At 43.9% G+C, this 25,510-nt stretch overlaps 1 protein-coding gene across 1 annotated transcript in view; it reads left to right on the top strand.

Moving 5' to 3' along the window:
* The window catches only part of usp43a (ubiquitin specific peptidase 43a), an 83,868-nt gene extending 61,390 nt beyond the window's left edge, over nucleotides 1-22,478 (top strand). The window contains exons 9-16 of the mRNA XM_084465894.1: nucleotides 2,983-3,086; nucleotides 4,726-4,803; nucleotides 4,992-5,121; nucleotides 11,933-12,052; nucleotides 12,383-12,623; nucleotides 13,625-13,783; nucleotides 17,882-18,043; nucleotides 20,648-22,478. Coding sequence (XP_084322020.1) covers nucleotides 2,983-3,086; nucleotides 4,726-4,803; nucleotides 4,992-5,121; nucleotides 11,933-12,052; nucleotides 12,383-12,623; nucleotides 13,625-13,783; nucleotides 17,882-18,043; nucleotides 20,648-21,825 — 2,172 coding nt within the window. The 3' untranslated portion in view covers nucleotides 21,826-22,478. The remainder of the gene's footprint in view (nucleotides 1-2,982; nucleotides 3,087-4,725; nucleotides 4,804-4,991; nucleotides 5,122-11,932; nucleotides 12,053-12,382; nucleotides 12,624-13,624; nucleotides 13,784-17,881; nucleotides 18,044-20,647) is intronic.
* The last annotated feature ends 3,032 nt before the right edge of the window (nucleotides 22,479-25,510 follow it).

Below are 25,510 nucleotides of genomic sequence, written 5' to 3'. Positions count from 1 at the left end.
CGTGCATTCCCGAGGGCTCCGCTGGGCAGGTCCGACCACGCAATGCTGCTGCTAATTCCACAATACAGGCAAAAAGTTAAATCCTCCAAGACACATAATAATAATAAATTGAATTTATATAGCGCTTTTCTAGACACTCAAGACACCCAAAGCGCTTTTACAGTGAAGGGGGGACCTCACTAACCACCACCAATGTGTAGCACCCACTTGGGTGATGCACGGCAGCCAATCAGCGCCAGAACGCTCACCACACATCAGCTTGAGATGGAGAGTGAGGGAATTAATGAATGAGCCAATTATATATAGGGGGATGATTAGGGGGCCAGATTGAATGAGCCTGGTTTGGCAGTTTAAGCCAGGACACCGTGGGGATCCCCTACTCTTTGCGATATGTGCCCTGGGATCTTTTATGACCTCAGTGAGTCACCAACAAAACTTGTCCGGTGCTGGTCCCCTGAAGCCATCGAAAAACTTTGGGGTTGTTTCGCGTGCACAGACTGGGATGTTTTCCATGCTGCAGGTGACCTCCACGACGTCACCGATGCAGTGACGTCATACGTCAATTACTGCGCGGACCAGTGCATACCACTCAAAAAGGTCACACACTACAATAATAATAAACCGTGGTTTAACAAGGACACTAAAAAATTAAGAAAGGAGAAAAATTCAGCACATCTGGCAGGAAACAAAGAACAATATAGGGTTGCCAAATACAAACTGAGATAAAAAAGCCCAGCAAAGACTTTTCCATCTCCGACAGCTTAAGAAGTTCAGAGTAAGGTCTCATCTCCTGCTCCTCTTCTATACAGCTATCGTCGAAAGCATCCTCACCTCATCCATCACAGTCTGGTTCGGCAGTCTCAACTCACTCTCCCAGAAGAAATGACAGCGCATCATTAACAGAGCATCCAAAATTATTGGCTCACCCCTCCCATCTCTTGAATCACTCTACCGCAAACGGACACTACACAGAGCCCACAAGATCATCTCTGATCCCACACACCCTGCACACTTTGCCTTCCAGCTACTGCCCTCTGGGAGGCGTCATAGGACAATTGCCTCCAGAACAACCTGCTTCAAAAACAGTTTTATTCCTATTGCAATTAACATTCTGAACTCTGAACGCTAAGGATTAAGCACGGTCCTTATGTGTTATGTATATCTATGTTATATGTTTGATGTTTATTGTAATGTTGAAACCTGTACCAAGGAGCTGTACTGAAAACAAATTCCACCAGCCTGGCTGTGTGGTCATTAAAAGAATCAATCAATCAATCAAAAGTATAAAACAATGCATAACATCAACAATTTAAAACCTGCACAGGCTACTGGAAAGCAATAAATAAAGAACTTTATTTGTCTTTCCTTTTGAGAAGTTCTTCCATCTGGTCTTCTTTGAAGAGAAAGCCTTGATTATGTCTTGAAAATCCAACTCACAGAGAATGTCTTGCTCAATGGACATCAGTGTGAGGTTACTGACTCTGTCTTGCTGCATGCTTGATCGCAGTCTATTTTTTACCAAGGCCAGTTTTGAGAAGAAACACTCTCCGCTCACATTGGTCACGGGCATGGTCAAGAATAGCCGTAGAGCTAGGTCGGTGTTGGGAAACACTGTATGGAGTTTTCTTCTTCTTAACATTTTCAGTAGCTGCACTGCCGACGTGCTGCTCACCTTCTCATTCGGCACAAACACAAACTGTACTGCTTCCTCCAGAAATTCCTTTTCCAAGTCACTTTGGTATTTCTTCTGCAGGCCCATCGCTGCTGAGCGGATGTCTTGGGGAGAAATCAAGTGGAATCTGTTCAAAAACCTGAAGTTTTCATATAAGTCATTATATGACTGGTATCTTCGGTCCAGCTCTGACACTAGCGGGTCGATCACTACGATGTACACAGATGTACAGAAGGGTCTGCAGCCTGACAGCTCACACCCAGGCTCATCAACCTGTCTCTTTCTTTTTTTTTCCGTTGAGTGTCTGCTTTGTACTCATCAGACACGGTCGGGGACATGTTTTTTGCTGCTGTCTCAAAGCTGTCAAACTCTACAATATGCTACATATTCACGTAAGACCGAACCAGATCCAAAGCATTAGTGCAGTGCTCATGCCCTGGAAGCGTTGAAGAATAGCATTCCACATTTTGCACTTTTGTTCAAATCCACTTTCATCTTTTTGTGCAGTACCCTGGCCTCCTCTTGTGCTCCAATTCTGGTTCTCATCATCAGCAACGTTGATTCATGACGGCTGGATACAAACATAATTCTGACACAGGGCTTTGGTTGCAACACGCAGTGTGCTCTGCATGCGCTGCATGCGCTGCCTTTTCAGGGTTTCTATTCTGTGATTTTCATTAGGCTGCAACCCCGCCTTGCGTCAATGGGCGGACAGCGAGGCCGTCTGCCTTTTGACGCCATCAGCCTCAGGGCCTAATGGAAAGGTGGAAAAAGCTTAACAGTTTAAAAAGTTGAAAGAGTTGAAAAGAAGCAATCATGTCGTTCAAGTGCTGAACGTTTTGATAGTTCTCTTTCACATGGTGAGATAAAGGCTGCAGCCCCCTGTTAGACAGAGTCCAATACACATGGTGAGATGAAGGCTGCAGACATGCACAAAGCCTATTTTTAGCGTAAGATGGGCAAGAAAGTTGTCCTGACCACACAAACAAACAACACTTATAAGAAATGAAAACCCAGCATAAGCCTGAGCTTTATTACAAGTCCATCAATATGAAGTTTGGAATGATGATGCTCATCCAGCCTGAAGCCCAACAAACTGTCCGCTCAATGTTGGCCATAGTTAAATATTATTATAGCAGGGCTCGCTCCACCTGAACCATGTTAAAGCAGATGGGGGTTTGCATGAGCTCATTTCAGGGATGCTGCTCAAAAATACATAATTGTATCATCTGCATAAAAGTGGGATGACCTATATATTATGTATGTGTGAGCTTACGAGCGTATCGGATGTGTGTTGTGTGCACCTACAGAACAGCGGTGTGCTGTTTAAGATCCGAGTGGTGGGTGGATCTGCAGCCTACAGCTACCTCTCTCCACAAGACGCCCGGCCGCTCCAGCACCCTGCTGTGGACAGGTATTCACATTAGCACACTTATAGCACACGTTTGTTTTTATTCATTATGCAAAAAAAAGTTTTATAAAGAGGGACAAAGTTGATGAATGTGACTGCATTTTAGAAAGGATGGGCTTTCCCTCATGTAATCTGTATTTGGACAATGATAACAGAGTATACATACACAAGTGCACATACATGCACACACTCCATCTCGCTGGCCCTCTCTTGCTCTAATATATGCAATTATTCTAGTTGACCCATATACTTACATCCTTCCTTTTACTCCATAATAGTCAAATCATACTGATTTGCATTTTATAGTATGTGTTACATGATCCAAGGTACCCCTGTACAAGCTCAATTGTACAGGTGGATAAACCTGGTGGTCACAGCAAACGGGTGTAATGGCAGGGGTAATGATATCCATGGAGCGGTTATCACTCAGGCATACAATGACCACTGTGGTGGCAGTCACACCCCTGCTTGTTTTCTTTAGTTTGGATGGCTATTTACACAGCTGTAGAACAGGAATATCGTTATTTTATTCAATACAAGGCTGATGTCATATTGTTATGAAGGCAGACATCAGTCCGCCTTCATAACAATATGACATGGAGAAGAAGAGGAAATCGAATTCAACAATAGACCCTTTTCACAGAGGCGTCATAAGATGAACAGGTGTTCATGATTTAGTCGACTTATCGACCTTAGATTAGTCTACTACCCAGTAGACTTATTGTACTTAGATTAGTCTACTACCCAGTAGACTTATCTCCCCTAGTTTAGTAGACTACCCAGTAGAGTTATCTCCCCTAGATTAGTCTACTACCCAGTAGACTTATCTCCCCTAGATTAGTCTACTACCCAGTAGACTTATCTCCCCTAGTTTAGTAGACTACCCAGTAGACTTATCTCCCCTAGTTTAGTAGACTACCCACTACACTTGTCTATTTGCAAACAGAAATGATGAATGTGTTTATTTGCATATTGCGCTGGAAAGTGAGATCCAATCACAAGTGGTCAATCAGGCGCATGTGGAGACGCGTTCTTAGGTTCTTGGTGTGAACCCGCTTACTGAGAGCTGTCCACTAGTGATCAGCTAAACCAAGAGGCTTCTTGCCAGGTGTGAACTGTCATTACCGATGGCTGTCCACCTGGGATCAGGGTCACCCAGGACCCCTGTGAGGCTGCGGCAGCCCGTGAACAGGGCCTTGGAGTTGGAGGCTAGAGGGGTTTGGTCGTCTGATGGGTACACGGAACATAAAGCAGACCAGAAGCAGAAAGGATTTTGATTATCTTTTTCACATTCATACTGGTCGTACTATCGTTTGAAACAACCAGCGCATTTCTGTAGAGGTTGACAAATATGAATTCCTTGTTGGCTTTCACATCAGCTTTTTACACCCATACACATACTGTACACACACACACACACACACACACAGACACACACACACACACACACACACACACACACACACACACACACACACACACACACACACACACACACAAGAGCAGCTGAGAAGGAAGTGCACGCCCGCATGCAGGTTCCAAAGACTTCTAATGTATTTTGTTGGCAACATTTTTTGTTAATACTGTATGTGTGTGTGTGTGTGCGTGCGGCCATGTGTGTGTGTGTTTGGTTGGGCCATAGGGGGCTGAAGCTGTGTAGGACCGGGGGGACCCCTCATGTCAAGCTGGTTATTGAGTGGGAGCACAAGGTCAAAGACTGGTGAGCAACACACACACACACTGAATTTACTATGCACATCAAATGAATGAATAAGTGAGAGCGGGGCCTCAATATCAGCATGCAACAGCAAACTGGGACAGGGACTGAGATCCACAGTTTATGTTTATATGAAGATTACACGATGTGTAACTCTGTTTTTTGTGTGTGTGTGTGTGTCTGTGTGTCAGTCTGTTTGGCAGTATCCAGGAGGAGGTAGTGAAGGATGCAGAGAGTGTGAGGAACCAGCAGCAGCAACATCTGCAGCAACACAGCTGCACTCTGGACGAGTGCTTCCAGCTGTACACCAAAGAGGAACAGGTGACAATGCACACTAGCAACGTAACCCTGGTAACATCTAGCCTCGTGAGACTAGATCCCTCAAGGCTTCAGACCAGGTGACAATTCATACCAGCCCTGTAACCACGGTAACATCAAGCCTCGTGAGACTAGTTCCTTCAAGGCCTCAGACCAGGTGACACTTCATACCAGCCCTGTAACCACGGTAACATCTAGCCTCGTGAGACCATCTAGATCAGGGTTTCTCAAAGTGGGTGCCATGACGCATGCTCAGGGGTGACAGCTCAGAAATGACGATGTTTAGGACGATCTTAAGTAGAACAGTCATCTGTTGGTCAAACACACTCTCCCCCCGGTGAGTTTGTCGGATGCTGCTCTCATTATCGCTTTGTTATTTTTTCTAAGGGGATGTCAGACTCGGCGCAGCCACAAAGTCCTGAATAGATTCTCGTCCTGAATCTGCGGATAGCTTGCACTAGTTCTGGTGTTTTGAGGAGACATGCTCTGGTAACACGGAGCTGTTCCTTGTTCTTCAAATGGGCTTTAGATTTTATGTATTGTTGTATTTTTAAGTTTTCTGTGCAAATAACGAGTATAATTATATCTTTGGAAACTTTATATTGAAGGTTTGATCCTGATATTTTTTGTTACTGCCAGCCAATTTCCCAAAGTTTCTTTTGAAATTCTTCTTCTTATTATTACCATCATGGGAGGCCTAAATACATATATTTTGGGCTATGTTACAGTTGTGACTGAGGGACAAACGTTTTATGCACTTTAGCTGAAGGCCTATTCCTGATATTTCTGTTCATATTCTGTTCACTGGTTTTTCAAAAGTTATATTAAATTAGTTGAATTAAAGAGTGGCTCATTTGAATAAAACAAAAATTAAATAAACTTCACCTTTTCATAGTAATGCCTATAATAAAAGCAGTTATGGCCTATCCAACATATCACAAGGTTAAATAAAAAAATTATATGTAATATGTAATGGCAAATTATTTGTTTAGGGGTGAAAAGTTTGAGAACCACTGATGTACATCCCTTAAGGCTTTAGTCCTACAAAACAAGTGACATTGATCTTGTTCCAGTGACTAATATAATACATTAGACAAATGGACAACTCAGATGGAAAACATTGATTTGTTCAAATTGTCATCGTTATTTCAGGGTTTGTTGAGGACAAAAACCTGTGCAAGGATCGTTAAAAGCTTTCTGATGCATTAGAAAAATTGGATCTGTATGGACATTGTTCCCAGTTAACACAAGGGGCGCTATCTTGCACCCAGCGCAATTGACTTTCTACACCGACGCATGTATCATTGCTAGTTTGCACCCGGCGCAAAGCTGATTTTCCCACGCATCACACAGGCGCCACTACGCCTGCGCCTGGAGAGGCGTGTCGGCGAAAAGCTGAGGCGTGTTCCGGCGCAAATGATACTTGGTGCTATTTTAGTGATCTAAAAATTGCGCCAATGCAATTGCGCTACTGACCGAAAAATTCCTGGTCTATATGCACTACTTTGCCGCAATTTACAGGACGACTGAGTGTTTCTGAAGTTGGAGAAGAAAACGCTATTCCATGTGTGAATAAGGCCTATTATTTGCCACAAACTGAGCCATTTGAAGTTTGAAATTCATGTGGTCATGCATCCGTCTCAGCAGAGAATGCAAACGTCAAAATATCTACTCGTCAAGTCAAATGCGCTGGCTCTTAAAGGGGATGGGAGATGAACTCTCATTGGTTTATTGCACGTGCGGGTCGGTTCAGTCTGCAAAGGTACGGCATGGGTTGTGTTTCCACCGCCAAAAGTGGGCGTCACCCGGACTGAGCCGTATTGAGCTGTACTCGTCTCCCAGTACTACTCCGTTGAGGTACTGAGACCTCTGAAATGGTCCCGGCAAGTTTGAGCTACACACGCCGTCTGTTGATTTGTCGACAGAATCGTCCTTTCCGTGCGTCAGGGGGATAACAAACAAACACAGTACCCACAAGGTATTTCTGGAACGGCAAAAGCTTATTTTATTGAAGAAAATAAACAAACTTATTTTTCCTTGGATTCATTAGCAGGCTACACTGTGTCGGGCTGCTATGAGATCATGATGCTTACATAGCTGCCGTGGCTATTGCCATCCGGCTTAAACCCCACCCCATAAGGGTACTGGCGGCGGTGGAAACGCGAGCCGTAACTGAGCTGGGCTATACCACACCCTCACTACTCAGCTGAGGCGTGCTGGGTCCGAAGCGTACCCACGGGTGGAAATGCGCCAATATGTGAACTTGTTGAAGAGCGGTCACCGGACTTACAGTAGGTGTCAGAGCTCAACGCTGCGCTGTCACCCGCGTTACAGCTGTTAATTGCTCTTCAATTTTATGAAAAGCAATGCATTTCAAAATACTGCTGGAGACTTCTAAGTGTACAACAAAGGCTGCCCTAGTCAGAACAATTATTAAATGCCTTCATGATTTATTTTCCAAGTTGCTTCTTCTTGATTTTTTTAAGGTTGGGCTGCTCTTGTGCTGGCTGTACAGCTCTATTCATTCTTGGATCTCAATGACAGTCCGGTTGCCTTTTCTATTCCTCTGATCCTCCATAATGTTGCTAGGCATAGTGTGTGGGCATTCACATGAACACGCATTGCATGTTTATTGTGTGTTGTGTGATTTAAAATTAAGTGTGTGTCAAAGAGCGTGTCATCCCCATGGTTACGACCCACGCCAACTTTTTGATACTTAACTCAGTACCGTTGTTGTGTAACTGTTATGAGCGCTATAAAACGCAATGTTTTATATGAAATCCACCACACACCCCATAGCGTTATACAATAGGTGTCCGGGAAGCCTAACCCCCACTCGGACATGGACATTAAATACATCGCTGCATAGACGGAGCATCACCATCCAGGCATCCACACACACTGTGGCGTTATACAATAAGTGTCTGAAAAGCCCAACTTTCTCACAGAGACCGCAGTCCACCGCTGCCCAGACAGAGATCCACACGTCCACACAAACGGCGCCACCGGTGCCCCTTGTTAGTGACGACAGACTACCTCGGAAAAGGTAGTCTGACGTGACAAGAAGAACGCCATCTGGGTTTGCAGCATAGTGAAACGTTCACATAGTGTTTTGGGGAGAATTGTACCCCTTCTCTAAATTGGGGACTTATTTCAGTTACAGTGATAAAACGGCATAGATTACTACGTATGTTGATCAGTCTATTTTCCAAAGCCCAGGTCACATCAAAGGGCGCTTGCTACGGGCGACAGCTTGCAGATGAGTCACAAATGGACATTGGGACACTTGGCTATTCACATCCTTGCAACAGGCGCAGACGTGGCTGACTCAGGAGCTGGAGCAATCATGGAGCAATCATCTTCAAAGGAGTCGGTGCGGCCTGTCATTCAAAAACTAAATGCAAACCTAAGGAGAGCAATCGATGTTGACGCTATGGGTCTTGGCAACAGGTGAAGAAACAAAGATCCACGCAGTGACATTTACACATTGTCAAACCCCCCCGCAGATTTCTTTATGTATGCTTCGCCACAAAGATTGCTGTGGTTCGTCGGCCATGTTTAAATGACGGGCACAATCAATATGTTCTCAAAGCTCTCTCCGGAATCCGACGTGACCCAAGGCAGCCTTCTGAAAGCTCTTCATCTCGTCATCAGTCTTTGACCCAAACTCTTTAAAGGTAGATTTTTATTGTTTTATTTTCCAGGTGCCAGAGAATTTATTTATTTTCAGAATTGTATCACGCTGCCTTTCTCGGAGGAAGCCCACAGTTACAAAAAAAAGCAGCTTCCTGCGTCTTTTGTTGTTACTAGGCAACCACCGAATCACTGTACTGCCTTACCGCTATTATAATAAGTTTTGAGTTAATTTATCTATTTGCTGGTGAGACTTTGACTGCCCATCCCAGCGTACAGGCCAAGGTGTGGGGATATTCAAAGACACTATTGTGGAGAGAAAAGACGAGGATTGTAGCCTGGGGTTGGTCACAAAACAGAATAAAGGAAGATGAAATTGCTTACGAGCCGATGATCCCCCTTCGCTTCACCCCTAGAAGGCAGCTTTTATTAGGATGGTCTGGCAAGGGACTATTGTTGAGTTATGAGTTACCTGCTGGGCTTGTATTCTTTAGGTGACCCGATATTGTATTGATATCCAATGGGTTTACTGTAGTACACCCTTTTACTTTTTACTGCAGCCTATTCGAATAAGGAATCTTAATTTATTGTATTGACAGCCCATTGTTCATGCCTGCTTATAAACTCGACAGATAGACTCCCAATAGTAAGTTCACATCAGAGCCTGTTAGATCAATCTGGGACTAATTACCAACTAACTAACCAAAATTACCAATTGATATAATAATAGTATTGCCATTTCAAAATATATTTTCATAAAATCCAATCTTTTAAAATTGGTTCATTTCCGGGTTCAGCTCCAGCTGGGGACAGGCCATGAGGAACGAGACTGTCTCTCTTGCATTTGTCTTCTATGTCTCTGATTCCAAGGACCACAGCACCCCTAGGAAGATAGACAATGCAGTTTGGATACAGCTTTTATCCCCTGCTTACAAAAACATTTCAAAGTTGTTGCCAGGAGATGTGACTGCCATCAGTATGTCAATGTGAGGCTTTCTGCCAGTCGATGCAGCAGCTTGCCTTCTTCATGTTATATATTTCTAAGTAAAAGTGGCTTTTTGACCCTCAGCACTATATTTACTGTGCACAGTGGTGCAATTTGAAAGCTCTGACAATTTTCCTTCATTATGTACAAGATTACCCTCAGTTGATCAGCACTACAAGGAAGATAACCCAGTAGGAGAAAGGTTGTTCTTCATTATTTTTTAATTTGACCAGTATCTTCCACACACACATTCTCCTTTTAAAGGCTCCTTTTAAAGACCTTTAAATGCATTCTCCTTTTAAAGGTCTCCTTCCCCGAGAAACCATTTAGTACTTGTTTCTTTGAAATATGATAGGTCACTCAGAGTTACATATGCATGCTGAACGTGAAGATGTTCTTCTACCTTGATTGCCTGCATTAGCAAATAAAGAAAAAAAAGAAAATAGATGCATAAACGATCGAATCAGAAAAGCCTCACCAACTGACTTCAGTTGGTGAATTAAGCGCTTTGCACAGTCGCGTATTGCCCGCCCGTACGCAATTTCCCATACGTGAGATCATGCCCACTATCGTGCTGCAAGCATATATAGTTGCAGATCTGAGACACGCCAGTAGGTGCAGTCTTCTCCTGAACAGAGCATTCTCACCTGTGCTTAAATAATAGTTGATGGGCCAGTAATTATAGATTCTATAGCCAGTATGATCACCAGACTCTCTCACCCTTGTAATCGAGAGTGGCGTAGTCAATATTAAATCTGCTATTACGGAGGCCACATTACATTACAATAGTTGATTGGCCAGTAGTTATAGATTCTATAGCCAGTATGATCACCAGACACATACCACCTGTGCTTAGACAACGTTTTTGTAATCGTTGAAAAAAAATAGTAGAGAAAAATCGGACATTGCAAATCAGCCGTGTTCGTATGACTGTCCATGTATAGTGTCACATCGGATCTGATATCATCGGATCTGTATCATACAGACTCCTGTAGAGGCGCATTTGCTCAGCAACTTTTCCTTCGAAATCATCCATTCTTGCTCTCTGTGGTTTTTCCGGTCTGTCTGTCCGCTTGTATGCCAATTGACAAAAATCGTGCGGATCCGAGCCATCAGACGCACCTTAAAAAGGGCGGTGCGACAGCCCATGCGCGGGGCATGTGACCGTCACGTGACCGCAATTTTGCCTGATGCGCGGCTCGCGCGTTCTCTCATGCGCAACTGTGCAGCGCGCTTTAGTATTCATGGCCTCGCCCACCTTGGCTTGCGACGGCCCACGGGAAGACGGTATTGAGTTTGTGCCTGTGCTACTTGTGGCTATAACAAATCAACATTGCATCTCTTGGCCAAGAAACAAGAGTTGAGGAAGAAATGGTTGGATCGGACATTACCACTATTTCAACATTTACGCGGCCCGGGCACGGCGATTGAATACAGAAAGAAGTGCGGCCTCGGGGCACGGCGGCGGCCGGAGCTGAGCTCCCGGGCGCGGTGCATGGTGGCTGGTCCCTGCCGTCGTGGCCCCCCCGGCCGAGCTCCCGGACTCCGGTGCTGCACTCCCGCGGGCACGGCGATTGAATACAGAAAGAAGAGCCGCCTCGGGGCACCGCGGCTGCCGTGCACCACGTCAATTCAATCAACCAGAAACCCCCAAGGAGCCCAGGGGTTCTTTCTCTATCTCCTTCTCCCTCTCTCTGTCTCTCTCTCCTTCTCCCTCTCTCTGTGTGTCTCTCTGTAGAGTTGAATTGGTTTTATTACTGTGACGGACAGTGCTGTTAGCCAATCAGAGGCGAGTCATTTACATGTCATGAGTAAGAGCCAAAATCAGGTCATTCATCTCCGCCCACCTCCTCCACCACACTAGAACAGTGTGAAACAGGACATGACGGTTTCCCTCATTGAGCCTACTGTTTCTGAATGATGGTCTGATGTAAGGCGTTGTCATGGCTGTAGGCCGCAGTCATGGCTGTAGGGCATTGCCATGGATGTAGGGTTAGAGACAGAGCACCTACAGTATGTTGGAAGCAGAACATTGTTGCTTATCTATTTGTTGACCTTTTTTAAACTGTTGATAAATAGGAACCAACCACTGAAAGAAAACCTGACACCTCTTCCACACCTTCATACATTCACTGATTTGATAGACGACTGATGACTGATGTATGGATTGACTGATGTATTGATCGTGTCCTCCAGCTCGCCCCGGATGATGCGTGGCGCTGCCCCCACTGTAAGCAGCTCCAGCAGGGTATGGTGAAGATGAGCCTGTGGACCCTCCCAGACATCCTCATCCTCCACCTGAAGCGCTTCCGGCAGGTAGGACCCCCCCCCCCCCCCACACACACACACACACACACACACACACACACACACACACACACACACGCACACACACACACTCTGCTGGGTCTAGCTCCAGGGAGAACCCCCCCTCCACACACACACACACACACACACACACACACACACACTCTGCTGTTTCTGACGGCTGCTGAGACAAAAAGCTGTCCAAACTTTTTCATTCTGGAAAGAAATCATTAAGGTTGTATTATTGGAATGATGTCACACACACACAGGCAGATAATGGGCATTGTGTGTGTGTGTGTGTGTATGGGATGGATATTGACCCCGTGTCCCTTGATCCAGGTGGGCGAGAGGCGGAACAAGCTGTCCACGCTGGTGCGCTTCCCCATGGCCGGCCTGGACATGGCCCCCCACGTGGTGAAGAGGAGTCAGAGCATGAAGAGCCTGAACCTGGGGCCCTGGCCCCCGGCGTGGAAGCCCCCATCCGGCCAGTCCCCCAGCCCGGCCCTGCCCCAGGACTACCTGTACGACCTGTACGCCGTGTGCAACCACCACGGGGGCATGCACGGAGGGCACTACACTGGTACACACTCGCACCCGGCGCTTCCCCCCCACCCTCTGTGGGGATCGGCCCTTTACGGTCGCTGCTTTATCCTGTGTCGGTTGCACTGCTGCAGCCACAGTATGGTTACAAGAGAAACCCTGGGATCAACATTGCTTGGTTTCCTGACAGCAGCGGAAGGTGGAGGATTTAACCTTAATGTAAAATCAACATTAGAAATTGTTTTTGGATTAAAAATACCCACTTAAAGAGCATGCCCACATCACGTTGAAAACATTGCTCGTTAAAACAGGGCCTGCCTTCGTGGTCACAAGGTTAATGAATAGATTTGATATGGTTTCTGTAAAAAATATTTTTAAAAACAACACAAACAAACATTTGGGGCCAACAAACATAGTCACGTCCACATTTTGATACCTCTCTCAGATTGGCACGGACCTGCTTCGTGTGGGGTCCACCGTCTGTCTCATTGTGAGTCATGCCATCCACAGCCCCGCCCCCTGTGTCAAATGAAAAGTGTGGTTGCTGGGCAACAGGCTTTGTTTACAGTAGTCTACCAAGATGTGGCATTCGGCTTTGATATGCTCTTAATGCGAGCGTCCAAGCACAATGGGGTGGATGGCTCCTCAGATGCACATCCTTCCTACACTATTTCTTCTTCCGCGGCATTAGAAGAGCTTTTATCAACTCCGTGACCCTAAAGGTTGGATATTCTTGAGTAGATTAGGCCGATAACCTTCAAGAAGCAGCTGTCAATGAAAAGAAATAGAGCCACATTTATTACGTTACGTTCTGATACTGTCTTCAGAGCCTCCTATTATTCATAATCGGGGAAAATGTTCCCAACACCAGACAATAACCTTTTTCATGCTCAACAGGCAAGAGTCCTCTAAGGAAAGACAAAGGAAATAACATTTTAAATTGCCTCATCTAATATGATCTCATGCAAGCGATTGCCGAGAAGATCCCTCAGCTCGGGAATTGCAGAATTTATTCCTGATGGTGTGTCCCCTCTGTTGCAGCCTACTGCAGGAACTCTGTGGACGGCCAGTGGTACAGCTACGACGACAGCAGTGTGGACCTGGTGCCAGAGGAGGAGGTGTGCACCAGGGGGGCCTACATCTTATTCTACCAGCGGAGGAACACCATCCCCCCCTGGTCTGCAAGTAGCTCCATCTGGGGTATGAGACGCTTCCATTAGCAAATTCACACTTTGTAGTTTGAGGCCTGCTTTCAAACACGTTAACTTTAGGGCTACAGAGATCTAGGTTAATGGCTCCAACTCTGCAACAGTGTAGAAATGTCTCACTTTTTGAGGGTATGGGATAAAAAAAAAGTAATTAATTTAAAATAGCCCACAGATAATTACCACTGTGACAAACGTTTTTTGTGACAAAGATTTGGATTTATAAGGAATAAACTCAAGTCTGTATTGTTTTGAATCATTCTTCCTTTTTTATTTCCGGCATCCTTGGATAAGATAAGATAAGAACTTTATTTCATCCCATACATGAGTAATTCTCTTGTTACATCCTTGTTTATTGTTTATTGTTTAAAAGGATCCCCATTAGCTGTCACAAAAGCGGGACGAGCTAGTCTTCCTGGGGTCCACATAGAAAGACATAACAATAATAATAAATAACAATGATAATCTCAAAGCAGTAAATCATTATAAACATCATCAGAAATTATTCATAAAAGGTTATTACATTCATGGTTACAATCATTATTGCATTCATACAGTAGGTATATCCATTCCCTACTCACAAATTGAAATAGTGCATTCTCAAATGGTACTTGAAAGATACTTTGCTATTCAATTCACGTATATTCAGTGGACAATTATTCCAATGATTGATGGCACAATAAATAACTGTTTTCTTTAAAGCATTTCATTTTGGACTTGGTAACATCATCTGCCCATCAACAGCTGACCTAGTAAAATGAGAATGAACCTGACTACATATAAATATTTTTATATAAGAAAATGGGTTGAGAAGAGAAGAAAACCAGCCTGTTCTCTACCATTAACCATGAGAGTTGACGGTGCATACTGATAGTGTTTGTTCTTATGGGACAATGTAATACTAACCTGGCAGCTCTGTTCTGGGTGGTTTGTAATTTCTTTATTTGACCTTTAGATGCAGGGGACCATACTGGTGCACAATAATCCAGGTGACATAAAATGAAAGATTTAGCCACCTGTCCCACAATGTGTGTATCGACATAAGAAAGACATTTCCTCACCATGGAGATACCACAACTCATCTTCTTCACTATGGTATCAATGTGTTCTGCCCATGACAGCTGACTATCAATTATTGTGCCCAGTAATTTTACTTTATCTACCTGTTCTATAGGTTCCCCATACAAGTTCAAACTCATCTTTGGTGTAGATGACAGTTTATGACTCGATCCCAAGATAATTGATTTGGTTTTCGAGATGTTCAGTGCCAACTTATTTTGTTTTATCCAATCAAAAACCTTATTTAACTCAGCTGATAAAACATTGTCCAGTTCACTGACAGTTTTTGCAGCATAATACAATGTGGAATCATCAGCATACATTTGTAAAGTTACTTTACACAAAACGGAAGGTAAATCGTTTGTGAAGATGGCGTATAAGAGTGGTCCCAGGCAACTCCCTTGCAGGACCCCGCAGACCCCGCAGTAGACCCATTGTGTCCTACTTGTGAGATAACTCTTCATAAATAGGATGGCGGTTGGACCAAATCCATAGCATTCTAGTTTACCGATGAGCAGATTGTGATCTATGTAAGGGCGGAACAAGTTGAACGGTTATGTATGTAAGCATGTTGAAAACCTGTGTTCAAACCGTTAGTCAAAGTATTCCTGTATTTGTGAGTAGACTATTCTCTCCATCAGTTTACTGAGAACTGGGAGAATAGTGATAGGTCTACTGTTCTTCCCAGTGAGTGCTAGTCTGCCATCTTTAGGTAAGGGAATAATTTGATCCTTTTTCCAGATAGTTGGATAAACCCCTTTCATTAAGCATGCATTTAATATATGACATATCGGACCGTAAACATGGTCAGCTGCCAGGCCAGGTACTTTACTGTCCAGCATGTCAGTAACCACTGAGCTGTGTTCAGGCAGGGACTTCAACAACTTCCTTACTTCCCGCTCATGCACACTATTACTGAAAAGTGCAACTATTGTGTAACATCACATTATTTGTTATGAGCTTTATATAATCAGAATCAGTCCTTGGAACATCGTTATGGGGTATTGCTGCTTACCGCCAGAGGAAAAAACAACCCAGACTTTGCAAACTCAAACGATGATGGTGTTTATTTGGATATTGTATTGTGAAAGCACTAAAACTCATGCTCACTCCAAGGTTGGATTTCAGGTACTGGTTAAAAATCTCCCGAGATAGAGGCTGGACCCATGCAAGCTCTGTCAAATGTAGGATTACTATTTCGTGGACAATCCAGTATTACGTATGATCCCTATGGTAAAGATGTTTATCGGAATGTCTACTTTAGCGAGGGTGGATAAGCACAGGAGAAACCAGCTATTTCTTTAGTCCAAGTCTTTTGGAGACTGGATGTATTGATTTAAATGACAGTATACAATAGAGATGACCTTACAGAAGTCTTACAGTTAGAAGAAGACATAAAGCACATCAGGTTAATCAGATTCATCACCTTCTGCTGGAGGGCGCTGGCAACTTCTTCTGTGTCCTTTCCTCCTTCTTTGTCCTTGATCTTGCTCTTTTTTGATGTTGCTTGAATGTGTGTGTGCTTAATCTACCGCACTGTATCTTCATCTTGAATAGGGAGGATCTAGTAGGCGTGTTGTCCGTTTTATAGCTCAGTTTACATCATAGTCAGAATTAGCTGCCCTAAGTTTTCCCTGCAGCAGGTGCAGTCCTCCATGATCTCATCGTTTGTAACGGCTTCATACCAAATACATACATTTGAACAATATAAGGCGCTTTTTGGCTGACATAATTCATTGTATAGAAAGAAACATAAGAAAGAAATTATATTTTTGGAAAATGTATTTGATATTTATACAAAGAGTAAATACATACTTTCTTTGTCATGAGGTCATATAATGTAAAAATTGTAAACAATAAATTGACAGATAGATAAAACATCAATCCCGGGGGGGGAATTCCTTTAAATATCGATCTATATCTTTGCGTACAGAGTAACAGCATAGGACACTGATAATATAATGACACGAGTATATCATACAAAACTTGTTTGCGGGCACAATCTTAAATAGCTTCCGTTTTGCTTATCAATTGGAATGGGCTTTGTCAAATCTCCAGCCCCCCTCCACTCCTCTGTGCCTACTTCCTTTACCAACGTGCAGGTTTTTCCTTTGAGACACGTTCACAAAGGACACTTGAGCCAAGGCGAGCTGTGAGCTGACGCACTCTGAACTCGTCTCTTGTGATCGGATCCCCCGTACATTTCCACTCTGTTGGCTCTATTATGCTCCTGTTTTATTTGTTTGGTAAATACAACGGCCCACTTATCACTTAGCTCAAACTCAGACAGAATTCACGCATACCAATTTTTAAGACCTACTTGTATTTGTATTACTTGGTACAGAGACAATAAGGTATGAGGTGCGAAGGGGAGACCAGTCTGGAATTAAAATGAAAAAAAGTTAAAAAAAGTAAAGCCAACCACAAAAAGTAAAGCCAACCACAATAAACTATATGTCAATAAGTGTCACTGCTTATAATAATCCTGAAGATAAATATACTATGTTATATTGTGTGTGTGTGTGTGTGTGTATATATATATATATAAAGGCTGGAAAAATTTTGAATTTTTTTTCCGTTTTTGGTAAAGCAGGGGATGACACAAGTGCCTATAAAAATGTATGTGTATATATTATGTGTATATATAATAGGGTTATCCCCAAACAAGCTTATGGTTGTACTGCACCACCATGTAACATTTAAAATGTTACCGTGGCAACAAAGACATTTCATTTCTGGTTAAAACATGTTTTATTGGAATAAAATAGCTTCAAAAAGCAAAACTGCAATATCCCGTACGTGCTGTGTGGAGGAAGCCAGTGGCTGAATCCAAACCATTCACTTGTATCCATCATATATAAAGATAATACTTATGTTATTATATTACTTGCTGAAATAAGGCTGTCACTGCTGCATCTCCCAAAGCTCAGTACAGATCATTGATGCAATTTAACTCGAAGCCTCAAAAATGAGCCCATTTCATTCAGCCCTGCCTCTCAATCTCCATCTCTCCCTCCCCCCATGCGTCTCCCAGGCTCCACCAGCTCCTCTATGTCGGACCACTGGCTGATCCGGCTGACAGACGACAGCATGAGGAGCAGTGTGGCGTCACGCCACTCGACCGCCTGCCCCTCCTCCCTCCCCGACTCCCCGGAGCCCCCACTCTTCGAGGACAGCTCCCCGAAGCAGGAGAAAGGTGAGGTCCACAAGGTTCCACATACATAATCGGTTTCATTGGATTTTTTGTACATAATGATATAACACAATGTACACAATCAGTGTTTCCACAGGTCAACTTTGATTCTTTCATGTACACGGAAAAATGGAAATTGTCCTGTAAAAGATAGGACATGCAATTGAAAATATCAAGGTTACACGACAAAGCACATTTCATGTTTGTGTGGGCTGTGTTCAGTCTGACTAAAAGTTTGATTTTAGAATAAAGGCCGGGATTGCCTGGAACAGAAAAAGGAATCTGGGCATGATAGTCATCCTAAACTAATTGATCCTACCAGCAAGTGACAAGGGGAGGGTTGACCACCAATCAATGTCTCAACTATCCAGCAGGTCCCTATACTATAATAGGTATAGTAGTATATGGATTTGAAAGAAAGAGGAGAAGATCATCCTCATAAAGCCATCATTTATGCAATTGCCCCCCCTTTTCACTCCAACTAGAGGAGTGGTCTGTCTTAAAATTATTGCCAGGGGTTGGATGGTTGGACACCCTTGTCTCGTCCAGCGGAAAATAGGAAAAAAGTTTGATATTATTTTATTTGTACGTACTGAGGCTTGCGGTGTCTCATATAAAATCTTGATCCACGAACAGAGAGTAGGGCCAAAGCCAAACTTCTCTAGTGCATTGAACAGGTATTCAATCCTGTCAAAAGTTTTTTGTTCATCTCAAGATATTATAAGCTCTGACTCAACATTGTCAGGTTGATGGATAACATGTATACACGCAAAGGTTGCTCGACAATTGCCTACCCACTATAAAACTCCAGTGTACCTGCCAGCACCTTTTAAACCAAGACCTCTTCAAATACGTTCAACAATAGTGATAGTCATTTGGGATTGGGTACCCATCAGGCCCTGGAGCCTTTCCGGATTTCATTTTTTCAATTGCACTATCAATCTCTGTTAAGGTTATATTCCTTTCTAATCGTGATTTGACCTCTCAATCTAAGGTGAGTATTTCCAATTGAATAAAGAAGTCCTCTACCAATTCTTTAACGCCCGCTTCTGTTGTATACAAGTCCTCATAGAAAGATTCAAATTGAGAGTTAATGTCCCTTTGGTCCGTAACAATATTACCCTCTCCATCCTTTATCGCAGCTATAAGACCTGTTGTTGCTACCTGAGTTGATGACACAAGAGCTTACTGGCATGTTCCCCATATTCATAAAAATCATGTCATGATTTCAAATGAAGATCCACAGCGTTACTGTTAGTCAGGGAATCAAATTCTGTCTGAAGCAAAATTCTCTCTCTGTACAAGTTTTCAGAGGGTGATGTTGAATGTAATTTGTCATCTACTTTAATCCTGTCAATCAACCCGGTAGCCTGTTTGGTTTTCCTCTTATTCTCACCTGCGTTATAGGATATCACTTAACCCCTCACATATGCCTTCATGTTTTCCCACAGCGTTCCATAACTTATCTCAGGAGACTCGTTAGTTTCAAGGAATAGATCTATGTGCGTGTTTATGAAGGCTTTATCTGCGAGTAGTCTTGAGTTAAGACACCATGTACACTGAGGAAGCACATTTTCTGGAAACCTTAGTTTCAAAAGCAATGGGCAATGGTCTGATATGACAATACTATTATAATCTATCTGTGTAATCATGGGCAGCAATTTTTGGTTTAGTAAAAAATAGTAAATTTACCGTACCGTACCGGGGGAAAAAAATAAGCTTGAAGAAAAACATTAATGAAGCTTGCAGATTTATTTTGTGTGGTGAGCTTTGTACTGGAATAATCCAACGACGGCTCTAAGACACAGTTCAGATCACCTCCCAATATCAATTCATGTGAGTCCAAGTCTGGTAGAAGAGAAAAAAGATTACTATTACACATGAACACACACACGTGTGTTTGCAAGCCTATGCACATGAATGCACTGGTGCATGCATCCCTTTATTCGTGTGTGCACACACATGTACGTCCAGTTAAACACCGAAATCAAATACATTTGTCCCAGTGTTTGTTAGATGTGAAATGAAGCCAAAAAAGACGCTCTCTTCCTCCGGTAACGCAGTCGTTCGTGATGCCTTTCATCTCTAACTTATGCTCCAATCTCTCATCGATCGATGCAGATGTTGTGGATGCAACGCTATATATATATATATATGATGCATCGCTGCAGCAACATTTAAGATGATCGCAATGAGTTCTGCCCGTTCTGCCTCTGTGCTTTCTGCGGTCAAACCAAAACAAACCGAGACCCTACATCATATCCCGCCCCTTGCTAGCCCGTCCCCCTAAATCAGCCGGAGATTCTACTGATGACCGCATATCAGGCATCAAGTGTGAATAAGTGTGAATGACCCTCACAGTCGAACCTCCTGATCCACAAATACGGAGAAAAGACGGAGGGCATGTGTGAAAACGGCTATGCAAGCTCCAAACAGGAACAAAACACAATAGTAATTCAAAGCTCGTAAATTCAAGTAGCTCTCTTCTATTACAAAAAAAAATTACAAATATTTGTACTGTGAAAAGCCTGATATACTCAACGTAATGTTTTGTTACATTTCTTGCCTATTTCTTGTTTCCCCTCTTTTTTATTTTCTACCAATCAGACGGCTTTGGGAGCCGGCCGTTTGTGAGGGGCCTGAAGGGCCGCAGCGTCAGCATGAGGAGCCCCAGCAGGGCCCGGGACACCCTGAACAAAGTCCTGCCCCTCCGCTGGTCCTTTGGCTCCAAGGACCGGAGGAAACCTCAGAGCTCCGCGGCGCCCCCCGAGCCCCCGCCGGGGCCGGCCGAGCTGGTGGAGTACCTGGAGTCTGGGCGCCGGCCGCGCTGCACCAAGGAGCCCATCGTCAGTCTGATGGCGGGGCAGCCCGCCGCCAAGGACAAAGCTCGCCACGGCCACCCCGGTGTGGGCGGGCTCAACTGCCTGGGGAGGCCGGAGGAGGACGGCCTTCCTGAGTCTCCGGGGTCGCAGGTGGCGGAGGGCCAGAGGCGGACGTCTAGTGGCAGGACCTCCAGCCTGAGGCGGAGCGGGAAGAGCAGCGTGGCCAAGGAGGAGAGCTCCGCCACCCACACCAGCACTGGCACCCTGGGCAGGAGCACCCTGACCCGCAGGAAGGACTGCGGGAAGCAGGGGTCCTCCAAGGGCTCTCGGGAGGAGGCCGAGACCGGGAGGGGGTCCAGCTCGGGGGTCAAGCACAGCGTCAGCACTCCCAGCCTCCGGCAGGGCTCTCTGAGCAGGACCAAGGAGCAGGCGGGGAGGGCCGAGCGGCCCGTGGCCCAGAGGGGAGAGCAGGGGTCCCGCGGAGGAGAGGAGGCCAAGGGCCACGACGGGATGTTCTCGTTCCTCAAGGGGAACTTCCTGAAGAAGGACAAGGACGCCAGGAGGACGAGGCAGGGCGGGGCGGCCGGGGACGGAGACGCAGACGCCGGGAGAAGCAGCTCCTCCCGACTGTCTCTGTCCAATGGGGAGGCAGGAGGCACCGCGACCGCCAATGAAGGACGGCGCTCGGTTGGTTCGGGCCAGCCCGGTGTTGAGCTGCCCAATGGGAGGATGGCCCGCGGAACCGCGGATATCAAGCGCTCCCAAAGCTCATCCAACATCCCCTCTAAGACTGAGCCGACGATGCGCAGGACGGCCTCGCTGCACCGCAATGGGATCCCCCCCGCGACCTCGTCCCCTCACGGCCCGCCCACGGACAAGCTGTCCCACGGCGCCCTGCAGAGGACACGCCACAGCACCCACTCCCTGGGACGCAAGAAAACAGTGCCAGAGTCCAGCTTCTGAGGTTTAGGTGGACAGTCCCTGCTGCACTGTAGAGGAGGTTGACTGTTTCAATGAAGTGTTATGGAACATCGATACCTGGAGATTTTAATAGATCCCATAAAAACGGCCCAAATACCACACGTGTGCTTGCAAGCCTATGCACATGAATGCACTGGTGCATGCATCCCTTTATGCATGTGCGCACACACACATGAACACGTATGCACACACACACTCCTACGCCAAACAAATCACACAAAGTGGGAATGATCAAAGCAATAGAACTTGTTTTCCCGACCGCGTGGCCTAATGCTCACAGGAAGGGGGCTGTCTCACGTGAGGATGGAGAGCGGCCAGTCTTCAAGCCTCAAGGACTTCAACACATTCACATGATGTGTCACGTTTGGTGCCTTAATCTGTTTTGACAGTCTTAGTATAACTCTTGCCACCACGTGAATGTGTGTGGGTATGATCACTCCTCTACTTTCTAATTGTCCTTTCTCTCTGCTATGATCTTTGATGCGTGTGTTTCTTTCGCAACTTCATGCTCTAGATTAATATATTGTTCTCACAGTATCACAGAGCAGCTTCAAGAGGTGTGCCTTCCCAGGCAGATGTCTACTACTATTTTAAATGTGTATATAATATATGATAATATGTTTAATATATATGATAGCTATATTGTTTTTAATTCATGTAGCAGGACCGCCCAGTCCAGCACCAGAAGTAATTGTCAAATGACACTAAAAGCCTAATCCACCTTCTACACAGTGTGCAATGACCAGTTCTACTACATCCCATAATTGTTTATGTATTGGTTTTAAAATCGTGCCTCGTTTTTATCACTGCAATATTTGGGTTTTTTTGTTTCTGTCAAGGTGCCAACTCTGTTTGTTTGAGCATTTTAAGTTTCTTTGTAAGAATAATTAGCTCAGAAAGCATAACAGCACAAATGCAAAATCTTGCTGTCACAGAAAGGGCAGCAGGACACACATCCTCTCTCACACTGTTACGCTGTCACCTTTTCTCCCCCGTTCCTGGTTCAGTGTGCCTCTTAAGTGCCTTGTTTAGTATTCAAGCAATTTAATGGTGAAGGACACGATAATCAAACCTATTGATTTTGCTCTCTGCTCACTAATACCAGACAGGGGACGATACTTCAGACGTCAGCCTGATAACCTATGTTTGTTAGACGTTTTACTGCATCGCCCGGTTTGTACACAAACACAATGTTCTTGGTTCACAGCATGGAATAGGAGAATGTATTATTTATTAATCTATAAACTTTTTTTTATGGATTTGGGGTATATTTTGATATGTAATAATTTGGTTTATAATAATATTTTTGATGGTTGAAAGCTAGTATGCTTAATGTGAATAATTTGAATCGATAGTGACAATATTGTTCATCCAAAAAAAAATTATTTAAAAAAAAGTGAATCAACGAAAAGAATGTCTTATGCTTACTGTTTATCGTTGGATAAACACTGAAGTCTAGCATGAGAACAGCTTTCAGGAAATGGCATCACCTTCACACATTCCTTTTTTGGCAAATACCAAGCCATACAAGCCCATCGCATTTCATAGCAGGTTATAATGTAGACCTGTTTTTTAAAATAAATTTTCTTTTAATTCATTAATGTGTTCCACCTGCGTTGAGGAATTCATTATTAAGAGATATTACAACTCGTCATTCCGTACCGCATCACTGTTATGCCAATAATGGTAAATCACACCCTCCTGTTTAATATTGCTTGAACAGATAACATTACATAAAAAAACTCTGTTGTCAGACAGTCAGTGACCAGAATGTGAACAGGACAGCTCCAAGCTATGGCCATGAACATTTTCATGGTCATAGCCATGTTATTTTTTATTAAACTGCTGCAATATTTTAACATTTGAATGTAGTACTAATAGTTTATTTTGTTTGCTTTAAATGGTGTTCAAATCTCTATATAGGTTTTCACCTACCTGTTGACATGCAGGAACATTCTGCTATAAAGGTTTTCATAGCCTTAATTGGTTTTGTTAAAAAACTGATTTATTCAAAGAGACTAGTGACGCTTTATCCGATTAATGTGTGGCATCATTCTTATTATGTAAAATTATACATTTTAGAATACTTTTTACCATTAAAATACTTTTCTTAATTTCAATTGAATTTTGAGCATTCATTCAACACCCCTGCTGTTTAAAAGTGCTTTCAGGTTTTAGTTATTTCCAGGGCAGGGGTGCCTGCAGGTCGGCGGCATCAATACTTAATCACTGGGAAACCATGTCAGCCAATCAGAGGTCATGAAAGTTAAGCTTGAGCGGGCGGCTGGTTCTCCTTTAAAAAAATAATTGGCATACTTCCACACACGCCAGTGATTAGCAGTGAATATTGTTGGTCTTTTGGCATTTTGACATTTGGTGTTGATTAATGATTATGTTGTGAGGGCATGCACAATGCGTATAACAAGCAAACCTTTTGTAACTCGTCAGAAGAATAATGCATAATAATGCCCTTTCCTATTCTCCTAAATATCGGAGGCAATAATACAAGGCCATAATTCCAATATTCATTTGGGGGGACACATCCCCCCAATATTCAGCTATGTTTAAAATGTCCCCCCCAAGAATTTTTTTTTTTTTTTGCTATGCTTTGACATTCACATCGCTGTCCGAAATACCACCTCCATCCGAAATAATCATGATTGTGCATAGGAATGCACAATCTTGATATCTTTTCCGTTATTCTTCTTCCAAACTTGTGCAATTAATGTGGCCAAAACTACCCAACCAATCAATTCCATTAACATCTGTCACAAAGGTCTAGGTCCATACATATGGACAATGACTTTTTATATTTGTAAATTTTATACTTTTTGATATTCTACTTTTAAAATACTATTTTTTACAATGGAAGTCAATGGGAGGACAGCGGAACCGTCCGCCCATTCTCTGACACTTACTATTTACAGACTTCGTAACTTGGTCAATTTTTCTTCTTTCAAAGGTTTAACAAATCAAGACACTTTTAAGTTTAAGTTCCATGTCGGCCTCGTTTTTCAGTTGGTCTCATTGATTTACACTGAGTGAGGAGCACGAGGACGTGCAGGCAGTGTTGCCAGATTGGGCCATTTTTGCCGCTCAATTTAACTACTTTTTACGACGTTTAGGCAGCGTTGCCAGATTGGATGATTTTTCCCACCCAATTTGACTACTTTTAATCACGTAACTGTGCGTTCACACCAAAAGACACACTTTTCACCTGTTTGTGCGAACAGGCGAATGTTGCCGCGCGACAAATCTAAATCTGTCGCTGTGCATAACTGTGCATTGAAACGTGTCGCAGGGCAAATTTTGTCGCGGAGCGTTTTGCCCGCCAACGGTCCTTCATGCCAATTCATTCTCATCAACCATGGCCAAGATAACCACCATTGCGTGTTTGTACCTGTTGTGGAAGAGGGAGAGACGTCGGAATGCCCGTCGTTTATGGGTTCATAATATAATCCGGAGGCGCACACCGCTTTGTGCCGTGATATTATATATATATATATATATATATATATCGTATATATTATATTATATAGATATTTATATATTATATATATAATATCACATAATATTATATATAGAGCTCCGGGAGTCGCAAACGGCAACAATCAGTTTCTCCTCCAAACTGCGGTTTCCCGAAGCTCCGCTAGGCAGTGGCAAAAAC

Source organism: Micromesistius poutassou (genome assembly GCF_964030765.1).
Source record: "Micromesistius poutassou genome assembly, chromosome: 3".
NCBI classification, from domain to species: Eukaryota; Metazoa; Chordata; class Actinopteri; order Gadiformes; family Gadidae; genus Micromesistius; species Micromesistius poutassou.
This window is presented reverse-complemented; position numbering and strand designations above follow the sequence as displayed.